Below are 27406 nucleotides of genomic sequence, written 5' to 3'. Positions count from 1 at the left end.
ATGGGTAACCCTTTCATTATTACTTTTATTTGTGTTAGCTATTTTAAGAAAAACATCTGAGTTTGTAAAATTTTACATATTCAGATTGTGTGTCTGTGATACAATGAACAAAATTCTGCAACTTCATTATTGCATTTCATCCTTGATATTCCAAAACCTTTTTGCGGTGTATAGACATTGAGCTGCGATAGTGAATGTGTTGATATGATAGCCTCCTAAGACGAAGGACAGAGGTTCGATTGCCGAAAGACTGAAAAGTTTTATTCGGTCTATTTCCTTATAAGAGACTCCTAGTTAATTTTTCCAGCAGCGAAAATAAGAACTGGGAAGATTTCAATCGGGGATAGTACAGAACACATCATGTTTATCCGTAAGTCAACGATATCCGCATCTCTTTTATTCAAGATCAACTGCAACAAAGTACAGAATAATGGAAAGATTTGTTTTAGGTACTGACAGCGTTCTGCTAGGAAAAGAGGATCTGGAGGACAGTAGGTTGGACAGCGTAAAACATGAGTGGCACTCTTGTGTTCTTGACTGAAATATAGGGCCATCGGATTTCTTAATCCATTAGAACTCACTGATGTAAAAGGCGACCGAGTAGCAGAGTTGACTGGTTGCTTGCCTCCTGTCTTAAGGGTTACGGGATTGAATCCCTACTTACAAGGGGAGGTTGCCATAAGGTTTTCTAGAAAAGTGTTCAAATTTTGAGAATTTGTCCTTCATAAAAATATTGTAGCCCTGTTGGAGCATTTTTTTCTAATGGGCTTGTTTTGTTCATAATTTAACGTTTAAAATCCATCCTCAAACTTTTGTTGTGTTATTCCCGCAGATATTTCCGACTTATATCCGTGGGTTAGTGGCATTTGGAATTGACGTTTCCGAGTTCGAATCTGATGTTGATCCTTTTTTATTTGTGAACAACATGCGTTTTTCGCGTGTAGTGATGAGGTCAAAGTGTTGTTCTTGCTCTGCACCTGCATGTATTAAATGTGCTCGTTGTCACGAAATGGTTTTTCCGATGCTTCCATGAAAAATACCACCCAAATAAGTGTAATAATGAGTTAAATTCAAGCGATTCATTGTCAGACTGACAGTTAAAATGTGATAAATATTGTATAAAATGTAAACAATAATGCACAAATGTATTAATATTGTAAAAAGGAAAACAACAAGAAATATCAAAGTATTTCATATAATCTTTTTTTTCTTAATCCACTTACCCTCCAGGGTTGGTTTTCCCCTCGGACTCAGCGAGGGATCCAACCTCTACCGCCTCAAGGGCAGTGTCATGGAGCATGAGACTTTGGGTCGAGGGGATACAACTGGGAATGAGGACCATTACCTCGCCCAGCTGGCCTCACATGCTATGCTGAACAGGGGCCTTGGTGGGGATGGGTAGTGTGGAAGAGATAGACAAGGAAGAGGGAAGGAAGCCGCTGTGGCTTTAAGTTAGGTTCCATCCCGGCATTTGCCTGGAGGAGAAGTGGGAAACCACGGAAAACCACTTCGAGGATGGCTGAGGAGGGAATCGAACCCCACTCATCTCGGTTGACTTCCCGAGGCTTAGTGGACCCCGTTGCAGCCGTCGTATCACTTTTCAAATTTCGTGCTAGAGCCGGGAATCGAACTCGGGCCTCCCGGGGTAGCAGCTAATCACCCAATAAACTTACGAATAAAAAATTATGAAGAATCTGAATAATGCATGAGAAACGGTGGCTGATGAGCCATATGCCATTAATGTTTACGATACTAAAATGAGGAACAAGCTTAATGTTCTTCCAAAATAAAATATTTTAGGCAGGTTGTCTTTCTGAGTCCAAATACGCGGATTCGATCCCGCCTAGTCCGGTGGAATTTGAAGTGTTCATATATGCCGCCTCGTGTCGGTAGATTTAGCAGCACATAAAAGAACTAATATAAAACAATAGGTTATGTTTGTGGGAAGAAAACTCACTTCTTAATTTTTCAAACAAAATTTAGTAGTAACTGATGTTGCTTCATTACAGCTGCTTGCAAAATAACTATGATCTTCATTAACTTTGTAGATGTGACGTTCGTCTGAGTGGTTGTGTTATCTATTGGTGCGTGAATGTATAATTATGAGAACTACGATTGGAAAGGCATTTCCCTTTGGTTAAGGTGAGAAAACACTTGTAGGGTGTCTCAGAGTAGGCTCAACCACCGAGCGAGCTGGTCGTCTGGTTAGGGGCGCGCAGCTGTGAGCTTGCATTCGGGAGATAGTGGGTTCGAACCCCGCTGTCGTCAGTCCTGAAGGTGGGTTTCCGTGGTTCCCCATTTTGGAACCAGGCCAATGCTCGGGCTGTACCTTAATTAAGGCCACGGCCACTTTCTTCATCTTTCCTATCTTTGCGTTGCCGAAAACCTTCGATGTGTTAGTGCGACGTTTAACCACAATAATCATCGTCATCATCTAGCTATGGGGCTGAATGCTCAGCTTAGTGGCCATCGGTTCAGAGGAACCCAGGTTCGATTTACGGCCGGGATGGAAATTTTACACTTGTCTGGTTAATTCCTCTAGCTCGGGACTGGGTATTTGCGATCGTCCTGACACAAATTTTCATCTGCATACAACACATCATACTAAAACTTACAGAAACATGCAGTAATGAATACGTCCCTCTACTTAGGTTTAGCAATAGCAAATACATCCAACCGTAAAACTGGGCTTAATCCTTATGTAGTACTGAACTTAGGTAACTGGGAAAAAGCTGGGTGTAATAATAATAATAATAATAATAATAATAATAATAATAATAATAATAATAATAATAATAATAATAATAATACGATGATGATGATAATTGGGGCCTAGAGACTAGGGCAGAGAGATGAACCCAAGATTTCATAGTTGCTATCGTCAATTCCAATGCGCACGTTGTTTCTAAACTTACATTGTGTTGTACGTACCTGATCGGCCCGGCTAAGCCGGCGGTGAGCTCCGCCCCTCAGACGCACATGGCGGAAGCCGTTGAGTCCTTGCAGCCACTGCAGAAGTAGAACAAGCATTTCTCCTCCCGCTTTCGGTACATGATTGAAGAAGAGCACGTGATCACTGAGTTCCGGCACGGGACCCTCATTCCTGAGTTCAGCAAGGGACTTAGTGATGTGCCGAGCTGCTGGAACGGCGGTAGCTGCTGCTGTACGCACCTTGTCATGACGTAGTTGCGTCAGAAGTATTAAGAGTGATCCAGCGACGCTGCAACACACTACAAAGAGCAGGAAGCACGCGGCACTCACACGCATTGCTGAGTGAAGACGAGAGGTTTGTTTTGTAGGTCGCATCTCCAGCTAGCCTGCTTGCAGCAAGTCACGTGACTTGACCTCCTTGGCATCTCCTGTCAAGGTGAGAAAGTGAGTTCCCTCCCGATAAATGTGACCTCCAATACAGATGGTTTAGGGAGGACTTGATGGGAGCATTGGTCGCAATCCTAGAAATTTTGATCTGATCTTTCCAAGACATATCTGAGCCATAATGTGGAGAAGAACGAACTGTCCTTTCTCCTACTGTACTGTAGCGAGTTATTTCATAACATGTATAGTGGCTCAGAAAAAGAAAGTGTGCATGGTATAGTGTGTTCCTCACTTTTATGTTACATACAGCTTGCTGTAAGTCGCACCGACACAGAAGGTCTTATGGTGACGATGGGACAGGAAAGGGGAAGGAGTGGGAAGGAAGCGGCCGTGGCCTTATTAAATTACAAGACTTATTAAATTACGGCCCCAACATTTTCCTGGTGTGAAAATGGGAAACCACGGAAAACCATCTACAGTGGGGTTCGTACCCACCATCTACCGATTGTAACAATTTTATATTTTATCGGACTTAATTATTATCAAAATATATTTATTTTACAAGTTTACGTCACACCGACACAGATAGGTCTTATGGCGACGATGGGAGAGGAAAGGCCTAAGAGTGGGAAGGAAGTGGCTGTGGCCTTAATTAAGGTACAGCCCCAGCATTTTCCTGGTGTGAAAATGGGAAACCACGTAAATCATCCTCAGAGCTGCCGACAGTGTGGTTCGAACTCATTATCTCCCGAATAATGGGTACTGACCGCACTTCAGCGACTTCAGCTATCGAGCTCGGTCATTATCACAATATGATTGAGCTTCCATGTGGATACAAACCTTGTGGATACCCACATCAATGAATCAATCAATCATTGACCTGCATTTAGGGCTGTCGCCCAGGTGGCAGATTCTCTATCAGTTGTTTACCTAGTATTTTCTTAAATTATTTCATAGAAGTTTACAATTTATCGAACGTTTCCAATCCATAATTTCCCTTCCTATAAATGAAAATTTACCCCGCTTTGTACTCTTGAATTCCAGTTTTATCTTATTATGATCTCTTCAACCTTTAACAATTCCTCTCAGGCTTTTTCGTCTGCTAATGTCATTCAACGCCATCTCTCCACTGACAGCTCGGAACATACCGCACTTCTTAGTCGAGCAGCTCGTCTTCGTACTCTCAAGTCTTCCCAGCCCAAAGTTTGCAACATTTTCGTAACACTAGTCTTTAGTCGGAAATGACCCGGAATAAATCGTGCTGCTCCAGTCGACGTATCAGGTAATATCCATAGGTTCAATTGTTTCTGAGAAAAATGTACTTGCGAGGAACTTACACTATACCATGCAGTCACTCTTATTTTGAGCGACTGTATTTGCATAAGAATAAGCATAAGCCCGAGTGGCTCAGTGTTCAAATTGGTGGGTTCTATTCCAGCTCAATCCGGAAGTATTTGAAGATGTTCCAATACGTCACCCTCGTGCCGGAAGATTTACGAGAGAACTTCTGTGGGACAAATATCTCTCACCTTCACATCTTCGAAAAATGCAAATTTATTTAATGGGACACTAAACTATTATTATTATTATTATTATTATTATTATTATTATATTCCTTTACGGGCATTTGAGACCACGTTAAGGCAACAATCACACATTACTGGAAGCCTTCTTTGCATTCTTTTCCTGGCAGATTGTCTTCTTTGCTCTGCCCATCCCCTATTCAGTTTCTGTTCGTCATGAAAGCCTCTGAAGCTGTCGATCACTCATCTGTACTTTGTTCGGTTTTTTTTTTGCTATTTGCTTTACGTCGCACCGACACAGTTAGGTCCTATGGCGACGATGGGATAGGAAAGGCGTAGGAATGGGAAGGAAGCGGCCGTGGCCTTAGTTAAGGTACAGCCCCAGCATTTGCCTGGTGTAAAAATAGGAAACCACGGCAAACCATCTTCAGGGCTGCCGACAGTGGGGTTCGAACCCGCTATCTCCCACTTACTGGATACTGGCGGCACTTAAGCGACTGCAGCTATCGAGCTCGGTTTGTTCGGTTTAGGATGTCTTCCCGATTTAATCCAGACTGCTCAAGATTCTTTCTTACCTCCCTGAACCTTTTGTTGGAAACTTTAGGTCTACTACCAAGTGTTTTAAAAATCTGTTTTGTCAGCCTCTTTTCGTCCATTCTAAACAGATGTTCATAAAATGTGAGCTTTCTCTTCTTCATTGACTCATCAATCTTTCGCTTTCCTGGTATAATTCTACCCTTCATGCACGATTTCGACCCATTATCTAGCGGAGGAGCTTTCTCTCAAATTTCTCGGCTCCTTTAGTCCCGACATTCCTCTCGTTCAGAGGCATTCACTTATTATTATTATTATTATTATTATTATTATTATTATTATTATTATTATTATTATTATTATTATTATTATTATTATTATTATTATTATTATTATCGTCGTGCGCATTGATGATGTTAATGCAGCCTCACCACCATCTAGTAATGTCCAACTCCATGGTTGAAAGTTCAGTGTATTGAACTTTTGGGCCTCGAGCCCCCGGTTCGGATCCCATCTGGGTAGAGGGATTTTAATCGCAAACTGTGAATTACCTTGGCTTGAGGACTGATTTTTGTGTGCTGTCATCGTCAATCCTACAACTCACATACCACACACAAATCTACCCTCTTCCATAATAGTACGCAGTTCCCATACAGGGAAGTCGTCGTCCACCCTCCTTGGAATAATAATAATAATAATAATAATAATAATAATAATAATAATAATAATAATAATAATAATAATAATAATAATAATAATAATAATAATAATAATAATATGTTTCAGTCGTAATAGTCCAAACCCCATCCCACTATGCACTCGTACAAATGAAATGAAATGGCGTATGGCTTTTAGTGCCGGGATATCCCAGGACGGGTTCGGCTCGCCAGGTGCAGGTCTTTCTATTTGACGCCAGGAGGCGACCTGCGCGTCGTGATGAGGATGAAATGATGATGAAGACAACACATACACCCAGCCCCCGTGCCATTGGAATTAACCAATGAAGGTTAAAATCCCCGACCCGGCCGGGAATCGAACCCGGGACCCTCAGAACCGAAGGCCAGTACGCTGACCATTCAGCCAACGAGTCGGACTGCACTCGTACAATTAATCTTTCTTCCTTTCGTAATCTGTTTACCCTCCAGGGTTGGTTTTCCCTCTGACTCAGCGAGGGAGCCGACCTCTACTGCTTCAAGGGCAGAGTCCTGGAGCGTGAGACTTTCGGTCGGGTATAAAACTGGGGAGGAGGACCAGTACTCCCGCAGGAAGCCTCACCTGCTATACTGAAGAGAGGCCTTGTGGGGGGATGTTAAGATCGGAAGGAATAGGCAAGGAAGAGGTAAGGAAGCGGCCGTATCCTTAAGTTAGGTACCTGGAGGAGAAGTGGGAAGCCACGGAAAACCACTTCGAGGATGACTGAAGTAGGAATCGAACCCCTCTCTACTCAGTTGACCTGCCAAGGCTGAGTGTAGAACACTTGATGTTCAATTCTCGGTAGAGTTGACAGATTTTACTTAACAGTAAATGATACGTATAACTTTGAATAATAAAGTACCAAGGAAGTGAGAGGTGCAGAGAAGCCAATAGGAACCAGTTGTAGACAACACTTGCGTAGAAGGTGTCATGGCGGGAACATGGACGACTTAGGCTGGGGTAATGGCTCCGATTTCCCCTCTGGGGTCGGCCGACCGCTGTCTTCGACGTGTTCCCAACCACTAGCCCGCCCTTTGCCCTACATTTATCGACAGACCAGAAATCCACGATTTGGTTCTGGTTAATGATTTTTTATAATGTAAGCGATCACATGCTGAAGCATGCGCTCTAGATTATATTGGGACTTGCTATTGTTCTTTAGAACCGTCACAGTCATTTCCATTTTTTTTTTTTTTTGATATTTGCTTTACGTCGCACCGATACAGATAGGTGTTATGGCGACGATGGGACAGGAAAGGTCTAGGAATGGGAAGGAAGCGGCCTTGGCCTTAATTAAGGTACAACCCCAGCATTTGCCTGATGTGAAAATGGGAAACCACGGGAAACCATCTTCAGGGCTGCTGACAGTGGGGTTCGAACCCACTATCTCCCGGATGCGAGCTCACAGCTGCGCTCCCCTAACCGCACGCCCAGCCCGCCCGGTCATTTCCATTTTAACTGATACCAAATCGTATGTATTTTTTCGTTCGTAGACTACTTCATTACATTTCTTGTTTGAGTTCCTGTATGTTTTGTGTTTTTCATCCCGTTATTTTTCGTGCTGACGAAACTACTTAGTGATGTCCAAACGACTTCCCTTATTAGACCCTATTGTACACTTTATGATTTTATTCCACTACTTCTCTAATCATCTGTCCATACAGGAATTATTCTCATCGTGTAAACTTCAGATACCGTGATTAATGTATTCGTTTGTGAACGCAGAAATAAATCACATTAAGAGTAAAAGAATTGCCTTTACCTGCTCATATGTGTGTGTGTTAAAATATGATTAGTGTAAGCATCACGGAAGCGTATAACAAATGTGGAGTTTTCCGGATGTGATAAGGTAAGAACACGCCAATGAGTTATTATTCTTAAATTTATTAATGTACATGTGAGATAGTGGTCAGTAGTTATCTTCCAAAGAATCAAAGGTTAGCTGAAGGTAGTGAATGAGATGATCCAAGGATTTGGCGTATTCTCAACTGCAACACGCTCTTCTACGCAATTTATCCCCATTCCAGAACACTAGGATCTGATTATAGCGTATGATTGGCAGACGTTAAATGATCACGCTCCCACATTCACAGTAAATTAATAAAATTATTATATATCCTCCCCACGCCCCTAATTCTTGCAATCCCCGCCCGATTCAGGGACCGGTTGCCATAGAGAGAAGAGTGACGTGTTGCCTCCTGTAAATCTTACATTCACCTCTACATTTCTCTTCGCCTCTTTCACCCCTGAGGTGCCACTTCATTGCGTATTCATCGTCTAATACATACAGGGGTACTCTCTTCCAACATTGATCGTCTAGAGTGCACAGTTATGAAATCCACAGCCTGTTTCCAGTCATTTGACCGGGTCAGGAATGGAATGAATGAAGCCCAATCTAGCGGCGAGGATAGGAACTCTGCCGGCTGCCGAAGCCTGTCGCACTCCTCTGGTGTAATGATTAATGACTGACAGATGAAATGAAATTATATTGGAGAGTGTTTCTGGAATGAAAGACGGAAGGGAAAACCGGAGTACCCGAAGAAACACCTGTCCCGCCTCCGCTTTGTGCAGCACAAATCTGAGTGACCGGGATTTGAACCACGGAACTCAGCGGTAGGAGGGCGGCGCGCTGCCACCTGAGCCACACAGGCTTCTACAGTTAATAATACCATACTGTATTTGTTACCCTATAATTCCGTCATTTCTCATCACATACCAGTCCACTTTGTACTTTGTGTTAAAAGGAAAACTGTTCTTTTAGCTTGCAATTACTTTCCAGATATCCGTGTTCAAGCTTAGCATATTTATTTTCACGTACCCATGTGCTAGTTTTATTCGATATAAATTAAACTGAAAATGTTTTTCTGATAGGCCTACCTTGCCATTTTATATTCGATATAAATTAAACTGAAAATGTTTTTCTGATAGGCCTACCTTGCCATTTTATTTTATTGTTCCGTGTTTTCCATTATTGTTCAAAAGCCTGCCGAGTTCTTTTCAGGTATTTGTGTTTCTTCTTTATTAGAGTCGACATTTAAAATAATAATCATATTATTGTTATGGTTTTTTTGGCTTGTCTAAGTCCCACCAATAAAAATAATGATTTAAACTCATTATACAACGGCCCGAATTTTCTTAACCAAATATATAGTGTACATAACACTAGTACTCGCTTCGGCGCTACATATACTAAAATTGGAACGACACAGAGAAGATTAGCATGGCCCTTGCGCAAGGATGACACGCAAAATCGTGAAGCGTTCCACATTTTTCCTCCTATGCGAACCATGTGACCTTGCTGCGGTGGGGAGGCTTGCATGTCCCAATGATGCAGATAGCCGAGCCGCAGGTGCAACCATATCGGTTGGGTATCTGTTGAGAGACCATACTAAGGGATGGTTCATCGAAAGGAGGGTAGCAGCCTTCCGGTAGCTGCAAGGGCAGCAGTCTGGATGATTGACTGAAATGGCCTTGTAATAATTCTCAACATGGCTTAGCTGTGTTGATACTGCTACACGGCTGAAAGCAACGGGAAACTACAGCCGTAACTAACTCCCGAGGACATGTATGAATTATGTACTGATGATGGCTTCCTCCCGGGTAAAATATTCCGGAGGTAAACTAGTCCCCCGTTCGGATCTCCGGGTGGGGACTACACGAGAGTGGGGCGATCATCAGGAAGATGGATACTGACATTCTGCGAGTCGGAGCGTGGAACGTTAGAAGTTTGAATCGTTGTGGTAGGTTAGAGAATATGAAAATGGAGATGGAGAGGCTAAAGTTAGATATAGTTGGTATAAGTTAAGTACGTTGGCAGGAAGAACAAGAATTTTGGTCAGGCGACTACCGAATTATCAACACGAAATCAAACAGAGGAAATGCAGGAGTTGGTTTAATAATGAATAACAAAATAGGGCAGCGGGTAAGCTACTACGACCAGCATAGTGAAAGAATTATTGTCGTCAAGATAGACACCAAGCCAATGCCCCCCACAATAGTGCAGCTCTATATACCCACTAGTTCAGCGGATGACGAAGAAATCGAAAGAATATATGAAGAGATAGCAGATTTAATACAATATGTAAAAGGTGACGAGAATCTAATTGTGATGGTAGACTGGAATGCAGTGGTAGGCCAAGGAAGAGAAGGTAATACAGTAGGAGAATTTGGATTGGGACAAAGGAACGAAAGAGGAAGTCGGCTGGTTGAATTCTGCACTGATCATAATTTAGTCCTTGCCAATACTTGGTTCAAACACCACAAACGACGGCTGTATACGTGGACGAGACCTGGAGACACTGGAAGGTAACAAATATGATTAGGCAGAGATTCAGAAACCAGGTGTTGGATTGCAAAACTTTCCCAGGAACAGACGTGGACTCTGACCACAACTTGTTGGTCATGAAATGCCATCTGAAGTTGAAGAAATTGAAGAAAGGAAAGAATACAAAAAGATGGGATCTAGACAAGTTGAAAGAAAAGATTGTGAGGGATTGTTTCAAGGAACATGTTGCAGAAGGGCTAAATGAAAACGGTGAAGGAAACACAATAGAGGAAGAGTGGATAATCATGAAAAATGAAGTCAGTCAGGGCTGCTGAAGAGATGTTAGGAAGGAAGAAAAGATCAACTAAGAATCAGTGGATAACTCAGGAGATACTAGACCTGATTGATGAACGACGAAAATACAAAAATGCTAGAAATGAAGAGGGCAGAAAAGAATACAGGCGATTAAAGAATCAAGTGGATAGAAAGTGCAAGGTAGCCAAGGAAGAATGGGTGAAGGAGAAGTGCAAGGATGTCGAAGGTTGTATGGTCCTGGGAAAGGTAGATGCTGCATACATGAAAATCAAGGAAACCTTTGGAGAAAGGAAATCTAGATGTATGAATATTAAGAGCTCAGATGGAAAGCCACTTCTAGGGAAAGAAGAAAAAGCAGAAAGATGGCAAGAACATATCCAACAGTTGTATCAAGGTCAAGATGTAGATAATTTGGTTCTGGAACAAGAAGAGGCAGTTGATGCTGATGAAATGGGAGACCCAATTTTGAGGTCAGAGTTTGACAGAGCTGTGAGTGACCTAAATAGGAATAAGGCACCTGGAATTGATGACATTCCCTCTGAATTACTGACTGCCTTAGGAGAATCCAGCATGGCAATGTTATTCCATTCAGTGTGTAAGATGTATGAGACAAGAGAAGTCCCATCCGATTTTCGGCAGAATGTTGTTATACTTATTCCCAAGAAAGCCGGTGCTGACAGGCGTGAAAACTACCGCACCATTAGTTCAGTATCACATGCCTGCAAAATTTTTACACGTATTATTTACAGAAGAATAGAAAAACAAGTTGAAGCTGAGCTGGGAGAAGATCAATTTAGCTTCAAAAGAAATGTAGGAACACGTGAAGCAATCATGACTTTACGTCTGATCTTAGAGGATCGAATCAAGAAGGACAAGCCCACGTACATGGCATTCGTAGATCTAGAAAAGGCATTCGATAATGTTGATTGGACCAAGCTATTTACGATTCTGAAGGTGATTGGGATCAGATACCGAGAACGAACAATTATCTACAATCTGTATAAAATCAGTCTGCAGTTATAAGAATCGAAGGCTTTGAAAAAGAAGCAGCAATCCAGAAAGGAGTGAGGCAAGGTTGCAGTTTGTAGCCCCCCCTCCTTTTCAATGTTTACGTAGAACAGGCAGTAAAGAAAATCAAAGAGGAATTTGGAAAAGGAATCACAATCCAAGGAGAGGATATCAAAACCTTGAGATTTGCCGATGATATTGTTATTTTATCTGAGACTGCGGAAGATCTCGAGAAGCTGCTGAATGGTATGGACGAAGTATTGGGTAAGGAGTACAAGATGAAAATAAATAAGTCCAAAACAAAAGTAATGGAGTGCAGTCGAACGAAGGCAGGTGATGCAGGAAATAATAGATTAGGAAATTAAGTCTTAAAGGAAGTAGATGAATATTGTTACTTGTGGAGTAAAATAACTAACGACCGGGCGAGTTGGCCGTGCGCGTAGAGGCGCGCGGCTGTGAGCTTGCATCCGGGAGATAGTAGGTTCGAGTCCCACTATCGGCAGCCCTGAAAATGGTTTTCCGTGGTTTCCCATTTTCACACCAGACAAATGCTGGGGCTGTACCTTAATTAAGGCCACGGCCGCTTCCTTCCAACTCCTAGGCCTTTCCTATCCCATCGTCGCCATAAGACCTATTTGTGTCAGTGCGACGTAAAGCCCCTAGCAAGAAAAAAAATAATTAACGATGGCAGAAGTAAGGAGGACACAAAATGCAGACTAGCACAAGCAAGGAAGAGCTTTCTTAAGAAAAGAAATTTGCTCACTTCAAACATTGATATCGGAATTAGAAAGATGTTTTTGAAGACTTTCGTGTGGAGCGTGGCATTGTATGGAAGTGAAACATGGACTATAAGTAGCTCAGAAAGAAAGAGAATAGAAGCTTTTGAAATGTGGTGTTACAGAAGAATGCTGAAGGTGAGATGGATAGATCGAATCACGAATGAAGAGATACTGAATCGAATTGGTGAGAGGAGATCGATTTGGCTAAATTTGACAAGAAGAAGAGATAGAATGATAGGACACATCTTAAGACACCCAGGACTTGTGCAGTTGGTTTTTGAAGGAAGTGTAGGTGGTAAGAACGGTAGGGGTAGACCAAGGTATGAATATGACAAGCAGATTAGAGCAGATGTAAGATGCAGTAGTTACGTAGAAATGAAAAGGTTAGCACAGGATAGGATGGCATGGAGACCTGCATCATCCCAGTCTATGGACTGATGACTCAAACAACAACAACAACAACAACAACAACAACATAACACTAATACCCCATGACAGTGGTATCTTACTATCAAAATTATGGTGTTGTGATCTACTGTTAAACGAAAGTACGTCTGTAATGAACGCAGCACAAATCATACAAATTAAATAAGAGAATTGTAATCTGAACTTAGCGGATACACTGCGAACTTTTACCTAGGGATAGACTTGAGGAATATTAGGAGAGAATATATAAAGAATATGCACCATACCAGACAAGTACATATTTATCTCCTAGTTATTATTTAAGAGGAACTCGTACACTATCTTGCTGGTATATCAACGGTCGAGTAACTAGGACAAATATTAAATAATTAAGTAAATAACTTTTTGAATACGACGGTAATAATAGAGATTATATGAGCTAGAGATTTAAATTACAGTACTTCGCAATGAATAACGCGAAGTCCAAGCTACAGTAGTGCGCATGCGTGAACATGTGATCGTTTACAACCAATCAGTAACCAGAACCAAATCTTAGATTTCTGGTCTGTTTATAAATGTAAGGTAAAGGGCGGGCTAGTAATTGGCAACACGTCGACGGCAGCGGTCGGCCGATCCCAGAGGGGAAACCGGAGCCATTACCCCAGCTATCTAAAATACAGGGAGGACTCTATGTCGGTTTGTTTAAAAGTAGGTAGTTGACCCATGCTTTGCTGGTTGCCCACCTTACAGGCGCTACCCCCTCCCATTCTTTGAATTAAACACTTGAACAATTTCTCTTACTCACATCGCATTTCTTCTCAGCCATTTCCTTCACATTGTCGTTTTTCAGAATTCCTTATTTCACGTTTTCTCATCCGCCATATTTCAGATATTTGCTTCTAAGTTTCTGAAACCATCCATACCGGGCGAGTTGGCCGCGCGCGTAGAGGCGCGCGGCTGTGAGCTTGCATCCGGGAGATAGTAGGTTCGAATCCCACTATCGGCAGCCCTGAAAATGGTTTTCCGTGGTTTCCCATTTTCACACCAGGCAAATGCTGGGGCTGCACCTTAATTAAGGCCACGGCCGCTTCCTTCCAACTCCTAGGCCTTTCCTATCCCATCGTCGCCATAAGACCTATCTGTGTCGGTGCGACGTAAAGCCCCTAGCAAAAAAGAAACCATCCATATCGCCGCCATGACACCTTCTACTCAGGTGTTGTATCTAACTTGTTCCTATTGGTTGCTCTGTTCCTGTCACTTCCTTGGTACTATATTATTCAAAGTTATATTCATGTACTATTCAGTAAAAATTCTCCGCTCTACTGGGATTCGAACTCCAGTGCGTTACCTTAAGATCATACATAACTGTCGGACGTTGTTATTGAGATACTGGGTAATGAAATTTCAAAGAGAAGGGAGATAAAAAGATCCATTCGGGCTGATAAGTGGAAGTAAAAGGCCGAGCTAGTTGTTGGGAACACGTCCAAGGCAACTGTCGTCCGACCGCTGCTGTCTTAAACACAGGGAGGACTCTACGCCGGTTTATCAATGAACTACATTTGGTGCTGTCGCTCAGGCGGCAAATACTGCAATACTACACCAGTGGTATCGGTGATTCGATGATTGTGCAATGATGCGGAATACGAACGGAGGGAATACTGAGCGGTTCTTTCCATTTCTAAACATATAATTTTCTGTGGTCATGAGCATTACTTGTAGTCATAGGGTAGACTAGAGAGCTGAGTTGGATTAATTGACGAATGTCAGCTAAGTTACAATACTAAGATGCATTAAAATAATAAGTAGAATAACCCAATAGCCTACCTACTTACTAGCTGCTTTGGAATGAGGTTTCGCTTACCTTTTTAACACTGAGAATAAATGCAACTCTTATTTACCCCCTCCCCTGTAAGAAGAGGACAGCGAATGCAAGTGGGTATTATTTTCAAATGTGCTGAGAGTGGGAGTCCGTTATAGCATACGATTCTTTCAGTGTGTTAGTCTGTATGTCTCGCTGCAGCGGAAGTTCAGCTACACACCAATGTCCAGCGTGCCGATAATGAACCGTGTGTATGTTGTGTCTCGAGCCACTCAGTACTGTCTGCTGCGAGTCAGCTGAATCGTGTGCCGTAAGCCTGCCGTTCCTGCTACTCAATTCACTCGGACACTTGAATTAATCGTTACACTGCTTCGAATCATATACTCAGTAGCCGACACTGCTGTGCTGCTCTCGAATGAACCCCGATTCGTATTATATAATTCAGGTGGTCGTCTGAGAGTCGTGGGCAGAGATTTCATCTGACGGCTGTACAATTTATCGTTGCTTAGGGAGGTGGATCTTTTATGGTGTGGGCAGAAATGACTCTTGACACGAAAACCGTTCTCCCGATGATTCCCAATGGATTATCAACTGTTCGACGGTACATTGACGAGATCATCATACCATATGTGAATCCTTACGCGATGCAACTTGAAGAAAACGCAATATTCACCATGTGCAACGTGCAATGTATTAAAGCTGTTATCCATGTGATGGGTCGTAATACTCCTAATTAAGACGTTTGTTTCACACGTAGTCATTTTGGTGTATGACCAGGGACCACTTTGTATATGACACATTGTGAAATAACGTCGTGTACTGAGTTTTCAAAAAAATGTTTTTCATTTCATTTCTTAATTTTGCAAAGTAGAAAGTTTGTTTTCATTGCGTGGATGCTTGAACATGTAAAGAAGTGAACAAATTCCCTTTTTGAGCAATGAAGTAAAATTTAGACCTTAGCTTCAGAACTGCAGATTCACTAGTTCGTCACTTTCGCAAAGGGGGAACGGTATAGTTAAGGAATATTATTTACTCAGCAAAGCAAATTCGTGCAGGCCATGGTGATCCTTGGAGGAGTGCAGTGTTAAGGCTTCCACTACACTGTACATACCTTAGGTACTTATTTATTTTATTTACCGCATGGCTTTTAGTACCGGGAGTTTACGAGGACATGTTCGGCTCGCTTGGTGGAGGTCTTTCTATTTGACATCCATGGGTGACCTGCGAGTCTGGATGGATGTGGGATTATTATGATAATAATGAGGTAGGGAGAGGGTGAAACCCTGGGTCACACATAGCCTACTCTAGTCGAATAACAACAAGGGGTCTGCTCAAGGCTTAACGTCCGCATCCGACGGATGAAACACCGTCAACAGCGTGATATGTCCTCACTCCATACGGACACTGTGGAGAGGTTTGGCTTTTGGCACGCAATCTAGTGATTAGCACATGTATACCATTACCTCTCCTACCGCAGTGGCCAGCATTCTGATAGTGAATTTTTCTTTCAATGGGACTCGAACCGGCTAACAACGGTGTCAGACCCTATACGTAGATTTGACAAAATCCGGTTACGTAATGAATATACTAATATTTGTAATATGGGGTAAGTAAACCACAGATGTATTATAGACCACTATAGATCATAAAATTAACACGTCATTGGGTTTCTATACTAACTGAATTAAGGTACAATAACATAACTTAAATTGATAATTGAATTGTTTGTGTGGACTGTAGTCAATAACAGAAGAGCTCATCGGAGCTAAATCTCTAGTTCTATTAATCGTTATCTTTGAAATAAAAAGGCTGATAGATTTGGGTCACATCACCGGTCATTTTCGAAATGTAGCTGTAATTTTATTATTTTATCAAAATACAAATGTCGGATTGATGTATATTAGATAGAACGTAATCATTTTGTCCTCCGTTATCCTTGTTATCCTCATGCAGACTCTTCGTTCTTCATATTTGGGGGAGAGCTCGGAAAATGTTTAAAGTACCGGTATTGTTCCTTCCTACAACAATGCTAGACTTACACATGACGTAAACATATATAGGTCTTTTCTGCTCTGATGGCGGGCGGCCTACATGCTGTCAGGGGAAGCGGGGATCATGGGGCCGACCAATCCAGCACGATGTGAGAGGCCGTTAAGGGAAAGAGACTGAGGCCACTATTACAACGTTGCCAGGAGCACCCGCGCGCGTGTTAAAGTTGTGTTGAAATCCACATAACTTTGAAATACAGAGCTTCGTATATTATAGTTTGAGTATGGCCTGTGGATGAGTTTTATTTATTTATTTATTTATTTATTTATTTATAATATTTTATTATATCTTCGATGTAGTATGATACGAGTTAATTAATAATGCATATAAAAAGTGCATTGACAACAGACCGAAAAATAATTCGTTCAAGAGTACAGAGTTACACAACACATTTTTTCAGTGTCAGGTATTCACCCTTTACGTAATACCGTAACTGAGGAGAGTTCTTCTTATTACATCTTTATGTAATCCGTCGATTGCCTTTATTATAGCCTACAGTTCCTTTTGATTCGTTTGCGCAGTGATTGAAATGAGATGGAACCAGATGACTGGCTAGGTAATGTCTTTACCTTCCTTTACTATATGCTGAACGGTTCGCGTACTAACTTGACGAGCTTCCGACACTCTCTGATGCACTTTATACACACTCACTAAAGGGTCATTATTTTCTGCTTCCTTTTGAAAATATTCATGAACATTGCTGACATTTTTCTACCCTGGCTCCTTATCTCCTTCCTCTTCGCCATTGTAAGATATATAGTGCAGTTATTACATACAACAATAACAACATAGAGCAATGCAAATAGAAACAAACTAACGTCATATCACATGCAACGAACACGCTAGTTGAAGAATGCCGTAAAGGACGCGGAAAGAATTACTCATAAAACAAGAATTATCCTAAAACAAACTCGTCAAACAAGCTCTTTGTAATACCCACACGCACACTGCAAAGCTACTTGGCAACGCAGCAGTTCGGAGAGCGAATTGAGCGCGGCAAACTGCCCGGGAGACTGAGTAGTTCTCAGCGCCACCGCCAGGCGATCTTTTGCCTGATTGGGCAGTGACATACTGCCCGCACCCCACTTCCCCTGACAGCATGTGGGCCTCCCGCCATCAGAGCAGAAAAGACCTATAGTAGCCCAAGATATCCTTCACCGATGACTGTAACCATGTTAAAAGAAATAATGAAAAATATTTTATTTTAATAATAATAATAGAGCCTCCGTGGCTCAGACGGCAGCGCGTCGGCCTCTCACCGCTGGATACCGTGGTTCAAATCCCGGTCACTCCATGTGAGATTTGTGGTGGAGGGACAGGTTTTTCTCCGCGTTCTCAGGTTTTCCGTGTCATCTTGCATTCCAGAAACACTCTCCATTCTCATTTCATAGCATCTATGAGTCATTAATAAATTACTTTGGGAGTGGCAACCCCATCGTAATAACAGCCTATATATGCTTCAGTCATTACATCCCTGACCCGGTCAATGACTGGAAAACAGGTTGTAGGTTTTCATTTTCAATAATGATAATATTATTGTGTCTTTAATCCCACTAACTACTTATGACGGTTTTCAGAAACGCCGAGATACCGGAATTTTGTCCCATGTGAGTTATTTTACGTGTCAGTAAATCTACAGACATTGAGCTGACGTATTTGAGTACCACCTAATACCACTGGACTGAGCCAGGATCGAGCCTGCCAAGTTGGGATCAGAAGGCCAGCACCTCAACCGTCTGAGCCATTCAGCCCGGCTCATTTTTTATTTTTTATTTTATTTTACAAGTTGCTTTACGCCGCACCGACACAGTTAGGTCTTATGACAACGATGGGACAGGAAAGTGCTAGGAGTGCGAAGGAAGTGGCCATGCCTTTAATTAAGGTAGGCCTACAGCCTGGTGTGAAAATGTGAAACCATGGAAGTCCATCTTCAGAGCTGCCGACAGTGGGGACCGAACCCACTGTCTCCCGATACAAGCTCACAGCTGCGCGCTCCTAAACGCACGGCCAACTCGCTCGGTTTAAAAACAATTTAATTATAAATTAAACCAGTTTATGTCCCAGCACGATTCCACTTATTTCACTGTGAATTGCGTAGAGAATGTGGTGCGAGAACATCCTCTTTAATGAGAATATGGACTCTTTTGGAGTTTCATGAAAGTTTATTCTGATAGAATGTGATGTGGAGACACTGTTATAATTGTCATGGGTCACCCTAAAAAGAATATGGTGAGGGGTGTGAATTAATTCATCTTCAATGAAGAAAGTTGTTGAGAGGGAGCTTGTCCTCAATTTCTCCTACATCGCCTTAAAAACGTGTTTGTTGTCGTCTTTAAAAAGAGAAGGACACTGAAGACTTCTTTATCATCCTAATGTGAGTAGCGTTCAGTCATGTAACTAGTCTATTTATAAATTTAGAGAACTCTCAGTAATTGGGCCACTAATTTAAATCTCCATAGAGAGATAATGACCAATTCACTACTCAAAGGGATTTAAAATCATGTGTCATAAAGGATACTCCTGTGTATTTCATAAAGGGCACGTGTTTACCGTTCTCAGAATTGCTCGAGTTGAGTGATGAATACATCATTTGTCATACTGTAAACAACTGGATTGTAAATTGAAATAAATACGACAGTCGGACTGAGTCTCATGCTGTTTAACTTGAATAACTCTTTGATAACATCTTTAAGATCCTCAATTCCAGGAATATTCAGGTGTTATTTTGAATAATATGAGGTTTATTCACAACCGTATATTTTATTCCGGTAGTACGTTTTTTAATTTCCTCTGGTAGACAGTGTATAAATTAATAAAATAATGATCCCAGTACATAACTATAATTTAATTTCACCTATGAGAATATCAAATCAATATAAATTCATAGTATTCAAGCATCTTCGGTCGTAAAATAACTAGCGTTTCGCCCAGTGTAGCAGCGGGCTCGTCAGTTAAGTGAGGTAGAACAACTAGGCCTGGGCTCGGCCGGCGTTTTTCATAAGATTTTACGTTTTAAATATTTCAGATGTAGAATCATAGGGTTATGTGCCTTTCCAGAAGTAATAGTCGTGTTTCCAGATTCTTCTCCTCTCTGTTGGAAAATCAAACCAGTGAAATTCTATGAGAACCAAACACGCCTTTATCATATTAGCTCGGTAACCCCTAATGAATCTACCTAAGTATCAATTAGTTAATTATTCAGACGCATCACAACATACACCATAAGCACATATTTATTAGACAAATTTCACTTTAATTGAGCTGTTAATCGCCAACACCCGAGTCCATAAAAAGAGACAACAACAAAAACAATAACAACAACAACATAATTGTCAGTGTAGACAGATATCCAAAAGATAAAAGGGCAATGCATTGTGATAGGCCTGTACCTTCTGAACTTACTGTAAGGGTAAATGAATCCCTGTCCATGTATTGATGTTAGAAATGTTTTGTTTTTAAATACGAGATCAGGTCCGCCTCTCTGGTGTAGGGGTTAGTGTGGTTAGCTGCCACCCCTGGAGGCCCAGGTTCGATCCCCGGCTCTGCCACGAAATTTGGAAAGTGGTATGAGGGCTGGAATGGGGTCCACTCTCTACTCAACTGAGTAGAGAGGGTTCGATTCCCACCTCAGCCATCTTCGAAGTGGTCTTCCGTGGTTTCCCACTTCTTCTCCAGGCAAATGCCGGGATGGTACCTAACTTAAGGCCACGGTCGCTTCCTTCCCTCTTCCCTGCCTATACCTTCCTGTCTACCCATACCCCTCACAAGACCCCTGTTCAGCATAGCAGGTGAGGCCTCCTGTGCGAGGCACTGGTCCCCCTCCCCAGTTGTATACCCAGACCCAAAGTCTCACGCTCCAAGTCACTGCCCTTGAGGTGGTAGACGTGGGATCCCTCGCTGAGTCCGAGGCAAAAACCAACCCTGGAGATTAAACGGATTAAGAAAGAAAGAAAGAAAGAAAGAAAGAAAGAAAGAAAGAAAGAAAGAAAGAAAGAGTACGAGTTCAGATACGATGACGTTGGACTACTACTACTACTACTACTACTAATATAATAATAATAATAATAATAATAATAATAATAATAATTGTACCGGGCGGTACACCTCTACTCTGTTTATTTAAAAGTTGCGCCAGTTGAAACTCCTCTTCTGGAGGAAGGTTGAACTTTATCTATTCTATTAATTCTCTACTTTCTCAGAAGATGTCACCACGTGGAAAATTTTGAGTTTTTGAACTGTGTCACTTTTGATGTGTTTTTGTTTCGCTTGAAGTAAGAAGTGTGAACTTTCTCTTCTAGAGGACACTACTGAAGATCAACAATAGTGCGACCTAGTGCGGAGTTAAAGAACTATTTTGTTGGAGAAATTTTTATTTCAAGAGTTTGTTCTTTGTTAAATTTCCTTCTGTCATTGTTTAAGTTGGCTGTGTACCCCTCTTTTTCCCCTTAGTTTGGATCTAGCCAATCCCGAATTTCTTTAATTAATTTTCCACCAATAATGTGTTTCTTTTTCCTCGATGTAGGGGTTTCTTTTCCCGAACCAATAAAAACTTTGAGGGAGGGTGTTTTATTTCCCCTAACGCCTAGAATCTTCCGCGAGAGGATATAAACTGCTGATTTTGGGGTCTCCGGGCCACTTCTGTTCCATCTTTCAGTGTATTAAGTACATAGCAGGAGGCGGGAAGCGCCTCTTTCTTCTTCAGCCGTTCAACACCAGGTAATGGCCTATTAATAACTTCTTTTCTTGCTAGGTCGGCAGTTTAACACTCGCGGCGGGTTCGAAGCATTTCCATCATGTAACCTTTTCCTAAAATGTAATTACTCTTTTCATCTTTTTCTTGTAAAGCTACATATTGGGATAGAGAGTGCTAACCCTCCCGAGCTCCCACTCACATTTGTTTTGAGGTGAACTTATTTTCTCAAACTATTCTTCGTTTATGTAATGTAAAGTGTTCTTCTCTAAGTCACCTCTGTAGTATGGGATTAGCCCTTGCGTTAGCGGCCCAGAGCCAGATTAGGTTTTAAAAAAAAACAAAGTGTATTAGGAGTGCAAGATCGCCTCCTCTCAAATTGTTATTTTAGAGGTCATGTAATCAACCTTCTTTTCATGTAATAGACCTCTGTAGGTTGGGTATTTTACCCCTGTGAATACGTCCTTAAAGGACAGCTTGAAGGTAGAGTTTGGTTTGGCCTTTGAGAGGCTTAAATTTTAAGAGCGGATCGCTCTTTTGAAAATGAAGTGTCATATGCCTCGTGGAGGCTTTTCTGTGCCAGGGGCTCCTAGGGATGAATGGGGTTTTCTGCCCCTCTGTTAAAACTTGTGTTTGTGGTAAAACTGAGCTGATCGCAGAAGTCAGGGCGTGAAGCCCAAAACCTGTAAATATTGTATCTCCCCTTGTTTTGCTACATTGTACCTGCCATGTCTGTTATTGCTTTGTTTTTGAAAAGAAAATATAACCTAGTTAAATTTTAAATTACTTTTACATTAACTTTGATTCCGTAGTTTGAAACCCATTCACGCCCGCACCTTCTTACGCCTCTACCTACCGCTAAAACACGGTAACAAGTGGTAGCAGAGCGTGGTTGAATGGGTCTCAATTTAGCCCCTTTTGACGGCTAAACATTGCTTTGATTCGAACTCTAACAATTTTCTCAGTTGCTGGAATTTTTTGAGTTTTTCAAAATTGTTCTGTCATCATGCCCGGCCCTCGCGATGTTCTCCTCCTTAACTACTTGCGCAAAGAGGAGTTGATATATGAGTTAACTATCAGAAACGTTCAATCTGGAGGCACGGTTGCAATAGACACTAACAAGCTTAGAGAGTCCCTTGATTTGCCCATTTCCATCCCCAATTTGGGAGAGAAAGAAATTGATGACTCTCTTTCCACGATTGTCGAGAATATTACTGGGCTTGCATCGGTAGTCAGCTTTTTTGATGAAAACGATCCATCTCCTAATCAAATTAAGCGTGTGCAAGGCAGGCTGTATCACTTTGCAAATAGAGTTAATGATCTGTTGTCTCTAAAGGTGAATGACGTTCAGAGGAAGCAAGCTAATACGCTCCTTGAAACTATTTCTGAATTGTCTAATAAGGTCACTCAATTGCTAACCGGCGAAGCTCCTCACAAAACTGATCAACCCGCCACGGTGAATGTAGGTAACGAGGAAGAGCCTCCTCAGGGAGAAGTCAATAGGATAACCGTTGCTGCTCAAACTATCTCTGCCCCATCGAACAACGAATCTGAACGCCGTGCGTCATTGAGTAACATCCGCTCTGAATTAACTTCTTTGCCATTGAAACCTTTAACGACTATGTCACCTGGGTTCAGCAGCTTGCCTCATCCATTGGCAATGTTGCTTAGAGGTATCTCTAAGTTTTCCGTCAACACCACCAGTGACGTAATTTCATTTTTAAGATTTCTAGTGGAATTTCAGGATCATGCCCTTGTGTTTTCTCTTTCCCCATGTCAAATTTTGCAAATTATCTATCCTTATGCTATTGGTGTTCTATCTGACAAAATAGTTAGAGCCATCGCTGAGCAATCTTCTATTGAGGATTTCCATGCCCATTTGCTAGCTAACTTCATCCCGGCTAGGGCCAGGTCCTCCCTTATTCAGAAATACTATTATCGGGTACAGCGCTTGGATGAAAACCTGGCAGACTTCATCCAAGATATTAAGTTTTATACTAGGGTGTTTGCTCTTCACTTCCCTGAGGATCAAATTGTACAAGCTATTGTGGAAGGTATTTCACCATCCTATAGGTCATATTTGTGTTTCGCGGCGTGCCCGCAAACGTTCTCGGAACTTGAAGCATTGGCAGTCTCAGCGGAAGGAGTTAGATACGCCGATTCTTTGCGTGTCGCGAAAGAACCCCCGCCTTCCTTTAGTAACACTCGGCCTCCACCTCGCCGACCAGTCAATCCCCGTAAATGTTATGCTTGCGGGTCGCCTGACCATCTGCGGAATAAGTGTCCTCTGATCAAGTCAAGTGGGACAAGGAATGGAGCAGGGTCATCACAAGGCTGTTTTAAGTGTGGGGCCTTCTCACATATCGCCAAGAATTGCCCAAACTCAAATAGCACCCCCTCCGGCTCAACTTCTGGTGCAAATTCCAGCTATGCCAATAATAAAAAGTGACTAGTGGCGTCGGCTGAGCCGACTAATCCATCTTCCCGAGACTCAGCCCCTAGTAAACAGGTTGTAAATGCAGAGAACGACCTGCCTTCAAATTCATCTTTTGAATGCCCTAAAGAGTGTCTTAGGATTGCGGCGGATACCCCCGCACCTGTTCCTTTTCTTAAGATTGAGTTAAATAACGAGCCTATAACAGCTCTCTTAGATTCAGGCAGTGTTTGTTCCATTATTTCGGCTGATTGGTATTCTAAATTGAAATCTGTTTGTAAACTCCCTGACTATGACTCATCTCCTGTTAAATATGTTTCGGCTAATTCATCTCCATTAGAAATTCTAGGCTCCCTACATGTCAAAATTCGGGTTTTTAAATTTACATGGAAGATCAAATTGTTTGTGGCCAAGCGTTTGTCTTGCCCCATCATATTGGGAGCGGACTTCATTTCTCACACTGGTCTTGTGCTCGATCTCCAGAGTAGGTCGTGCACATTCAAATTTGCGTCCAATTGTAGAATTCCCTTGTTAAAGTGTAATTCTGTATCATGTTCATCTATTTCGCCTACCCAGGATGAGATGTTGTTAGACCTTAGACATCTACCTGAGGAGCAGGCTGATAGTATTCGGAAACTGTGTCAGTCGTTTCCCGAGGTGTTCTCTGATACTCTTGGTGTTACTGACCTTATTGAATACAAAATTGAGGTCACGGATTCAATTCCTGTCCGTTTTCCACCGTATAGGCTATCTCCACCTAAAATGAAGGCTCTGAAAGAAATCATCGATCAGATGTTGAAGGATGGTATTATTAGGCCCTCTAAGTCAGCGTATTCTTCGCCTATTTTTCTAGTCCCGAAACCCCAAGGAGGCTTCAGGCCTGTCATTGATTACAGGGCTCTCAATCGGAAGGTGGTGTTGCAATCTGTGCCCCTTCCCGACCTTCATTCTTGCTTTTCATGGTTTCGAAAGGCCAAGTTCTTCACTATCTTGGACTTGAATCAGGCCTATAATCAAATTCCCCTTGCCGAGGAGTCTAAACATCTTACAGCGTTTGCCACGGACTGGAATTTATACGAATACAACCGCGTGCCTTTCGGGCTCCCCACGGGGGCAGCTGTGCTCACTAGGCTACTAGATAGGGTCTTCTCCGACATCAAATTTGAGTACTTATATCACTACTTGGATGATGTCGTCGTATTTTCCGAGACTTTTGAAGAACATCTAGATCATCTGCGAGAAGTTCTCAATCGCCTTCGTAAGGCTGGGTTAACTGTCAAGTTGTCCAAGGTTGCCTTTGCTAAGCCCTCTATGTCATTCCTAGGGCATATTGTGTCTCCCGATGGGGTAGCTGTCGATCATTCTAGAACACAGGCCATCCGTGATTTTAAACCTCCTAAGGACATCAAAGGTATCGCTAGATTCATTGGTATGGTGAATTTCTTCAGGAAGTTTATTCCTAACTTCGCTAATAGAGCGGCGCCCTTAAACCTTCTTCGTAGGAAAGGCATCAAATTCGAGTGGGGACCTTCTCAACAAGCCGCTTTCGAAGATCTTAAATTAGCTCTCTGTAATGCCCCTGTACTTGCTATGCCTGATTTCTCGAAGAAATTCATCGTCCAAACGGACGCGTCGTCGTCAGCTGTAGCTGCAGTCCTTCTTCAAGAGACTGAACTAGGGAGGCGTCCCATCGCCTATGCATCTAGGACTCTATCGGCTCAAGAAGCCAAGTATTCCATCTATGAGCTCGAAGGGTTGGCAGTCTTATTCGCCTTAGAAAAGTTCCGTCTCTATCTGGAACATGTCAAATTCGACCTGGAGACAGATAATCAAGCCTTAAGCTGGGTCTTAGGTAGGCCGCGTCGTACTGGTCGTATAGCCCGTTGGGCCATCCGTATTTCTGCCTTCCAATTTGATGTACGACATATCAGAGGTACCGAAAATGTTGTTGCTGATGGACTCAGCCGTATGTTTCACAACGACGTCGAAACCCACGAACCGGTCGACAGTTCATCACCTTCCGAGTCCATACTATCCGAGGTTAATGCCATCCTAACAGATGCTCCCATGCTTTTTAGGGATATTGAGAAATACCAACGTGAAGATCCGACGCTGGCTCCTATAATGGAAACCCTTTCTTCTGGGGAACATGCTGTCCCTTATGTTCTGAGGAATGGTGTTCTATGTTGCCCTTCGAGGCATGATAAGTTGATGAAAGTTGTTGTTCCAGCGGTTCTTGTACCTATGATCTTCAAATACTATCATGAGACCCCATTGGGGGGGCATCTGGGTATCTTTAAAACTCGTGAAAAGATTCGTGAAATGTTCATCTGGAAAGGTATGGACGGTGAAATCCGTGAACTCGTAAAAGCTTGTAAATCTTGTTTGCTCAGTAAACCCACCATGTCCACTAAAGTAGGCCTTTTGTCTTCTCATCAAGCGTCGCGCCCCATGGAACGCCTGTATATTGATTATGTGGGACCCTTCCCCCAGTCAAAGGGCAATGCCAACAAGTTCATCCTTGTGTGTGTAGATGGTTTTACAAGATTTTCCTGGTTATTTCCGACTAAGCTGGCTACCGCTCAGTCAACCATTACTTGCTTAAATTCTATTTTTGCTTCTTTTGGTCCGTGTCAATATATTGTATCTGATAATGCTAAGGCTTTTACATCTAATTTATTTCGTAAATTCTGTTTTGACTTGTCCATCTCTCATGTAACTACATCTGCTTATTATCCTCAACCATCTCTGGCTGAACGGGTTAACCGTAATCTCAGGTCCGCACTCATTGCCTATCATCATGAAGATCCTTCCAGGTGGGACACGTCCCTGCATTGGATAGCTTTTGCTTTGAATTCGGCGGTTCATGAATCTCACAAGTTTACTCCAGCTTCCTTGATGTTCAAGTTTGTTCCCAACTCGCCGCTCTCTAACCTCTGGTCTTTGAATGACATTCTACCCGAGACAATAGATCCGGATAACATTAAAGATCTTTGGAAGAAGGCTAAAGCCAATCTTAAAGTGTCTCATGAAAAGGTTAGGGAAAGGTATGATCGTGGACGGAGACCCACCACTTTGAAGGTAGGTGACCAGGTTATGGTCAAAAATTTTGTTCCCGCGGGCAAGCTTGCCCCCAGATTTCATGGGCCTTGTATCATTCTCGATTTTCTTACGCCGGTTACCTTATTGCTAAGTAATCCAGCCACCGAGAGGATATTTAGAGTTCACCTGTCCCAGGTGAAACCGGTGTAATTTCTGTGCTAACTTGCTTCATATTATTTTGAAAGGATATGAAGGTTATATTTTTTTTTTTTTTTTTTTGAGTTTCACTTTTAAGGCATTCTGCCCCTTCTGTAATATTTTGGTTTTAGATGTAAGCCTTGTATAAAACCTGCCCCGACCCGTTAAACTGCCATCCTGTTCTTGCCACGGCCATTACCACGCTCCCGTCTCCTGCTTCACCTTACACTGTGGCTTCATAATAGTAAATGCCATGGATATCTACACGCCGCTGGCCCCTCAACCTCTCCACAAGCCTGTACCCTCAAAGAAGATGATAGTCCAACACAATTCTGCCG

At 42.3% G+C, this 27406-nt stretch overlaps 1 protein-coding gene and 1 non-coding gene across 2 annotated transcripts in view; one reads left to right on the top strand and one right to left on the bottom strand.

Moving 5' to 3' along the window:
* Nucleotides 1-3267, bottom strand: part of LOC136863751 (heparan sulfate 2-O-sulfotransferase pipe) — a 187622-nt gene extending 184355 nt beyond the window's left edge. Inside the window, exon 1 of the mRNA XM_067140104.2 lies at nucleotides 2932-3267. Within this exon, the coding sequence (XP_066996205.2) occupies nucleotides 2932-3267 (336 nt within the window). The remainder of the gene's footprint in view (nucleotides 1-2931) is intronic.
* Nucleotides 3268-9230: 5963 nt separating this feature from the next.
* On the top strand, nucleotides 9231-9337 carry LOC136865046 (U6 spliceosomal RNA). Its single transcript, XR_010859435.2, has one exon. It is a non-coding gene; the product is annotated as a U6 spliceosomal RNA (small nuclear RNA).
* The last annotated feature ends 18069 nt before the right edge of the window (nucleotides 9338-27406 follow it).

The sequence above is a fragment of the Anabrus simplex genome, chromosome 2 (assembly GCF_040414725.1).
Source record: "Anabrus simplex isolate iqAnaSimp1 chromosome 2, ASM4041472v1, whole genome shotgun sequence".
Classification (NCBI taxonomy): domain Eukaryota; kingdom Metazoa; phylum Arthropoda; class Insecta; order Orthoptera; family Tettigoniidae; genus Anabrus; species Anabrus simplex.
Note: the sequence above shows the minus strand (reverse complement) of the source record. Positions and strands in the feature narration are given on the sequence as shown.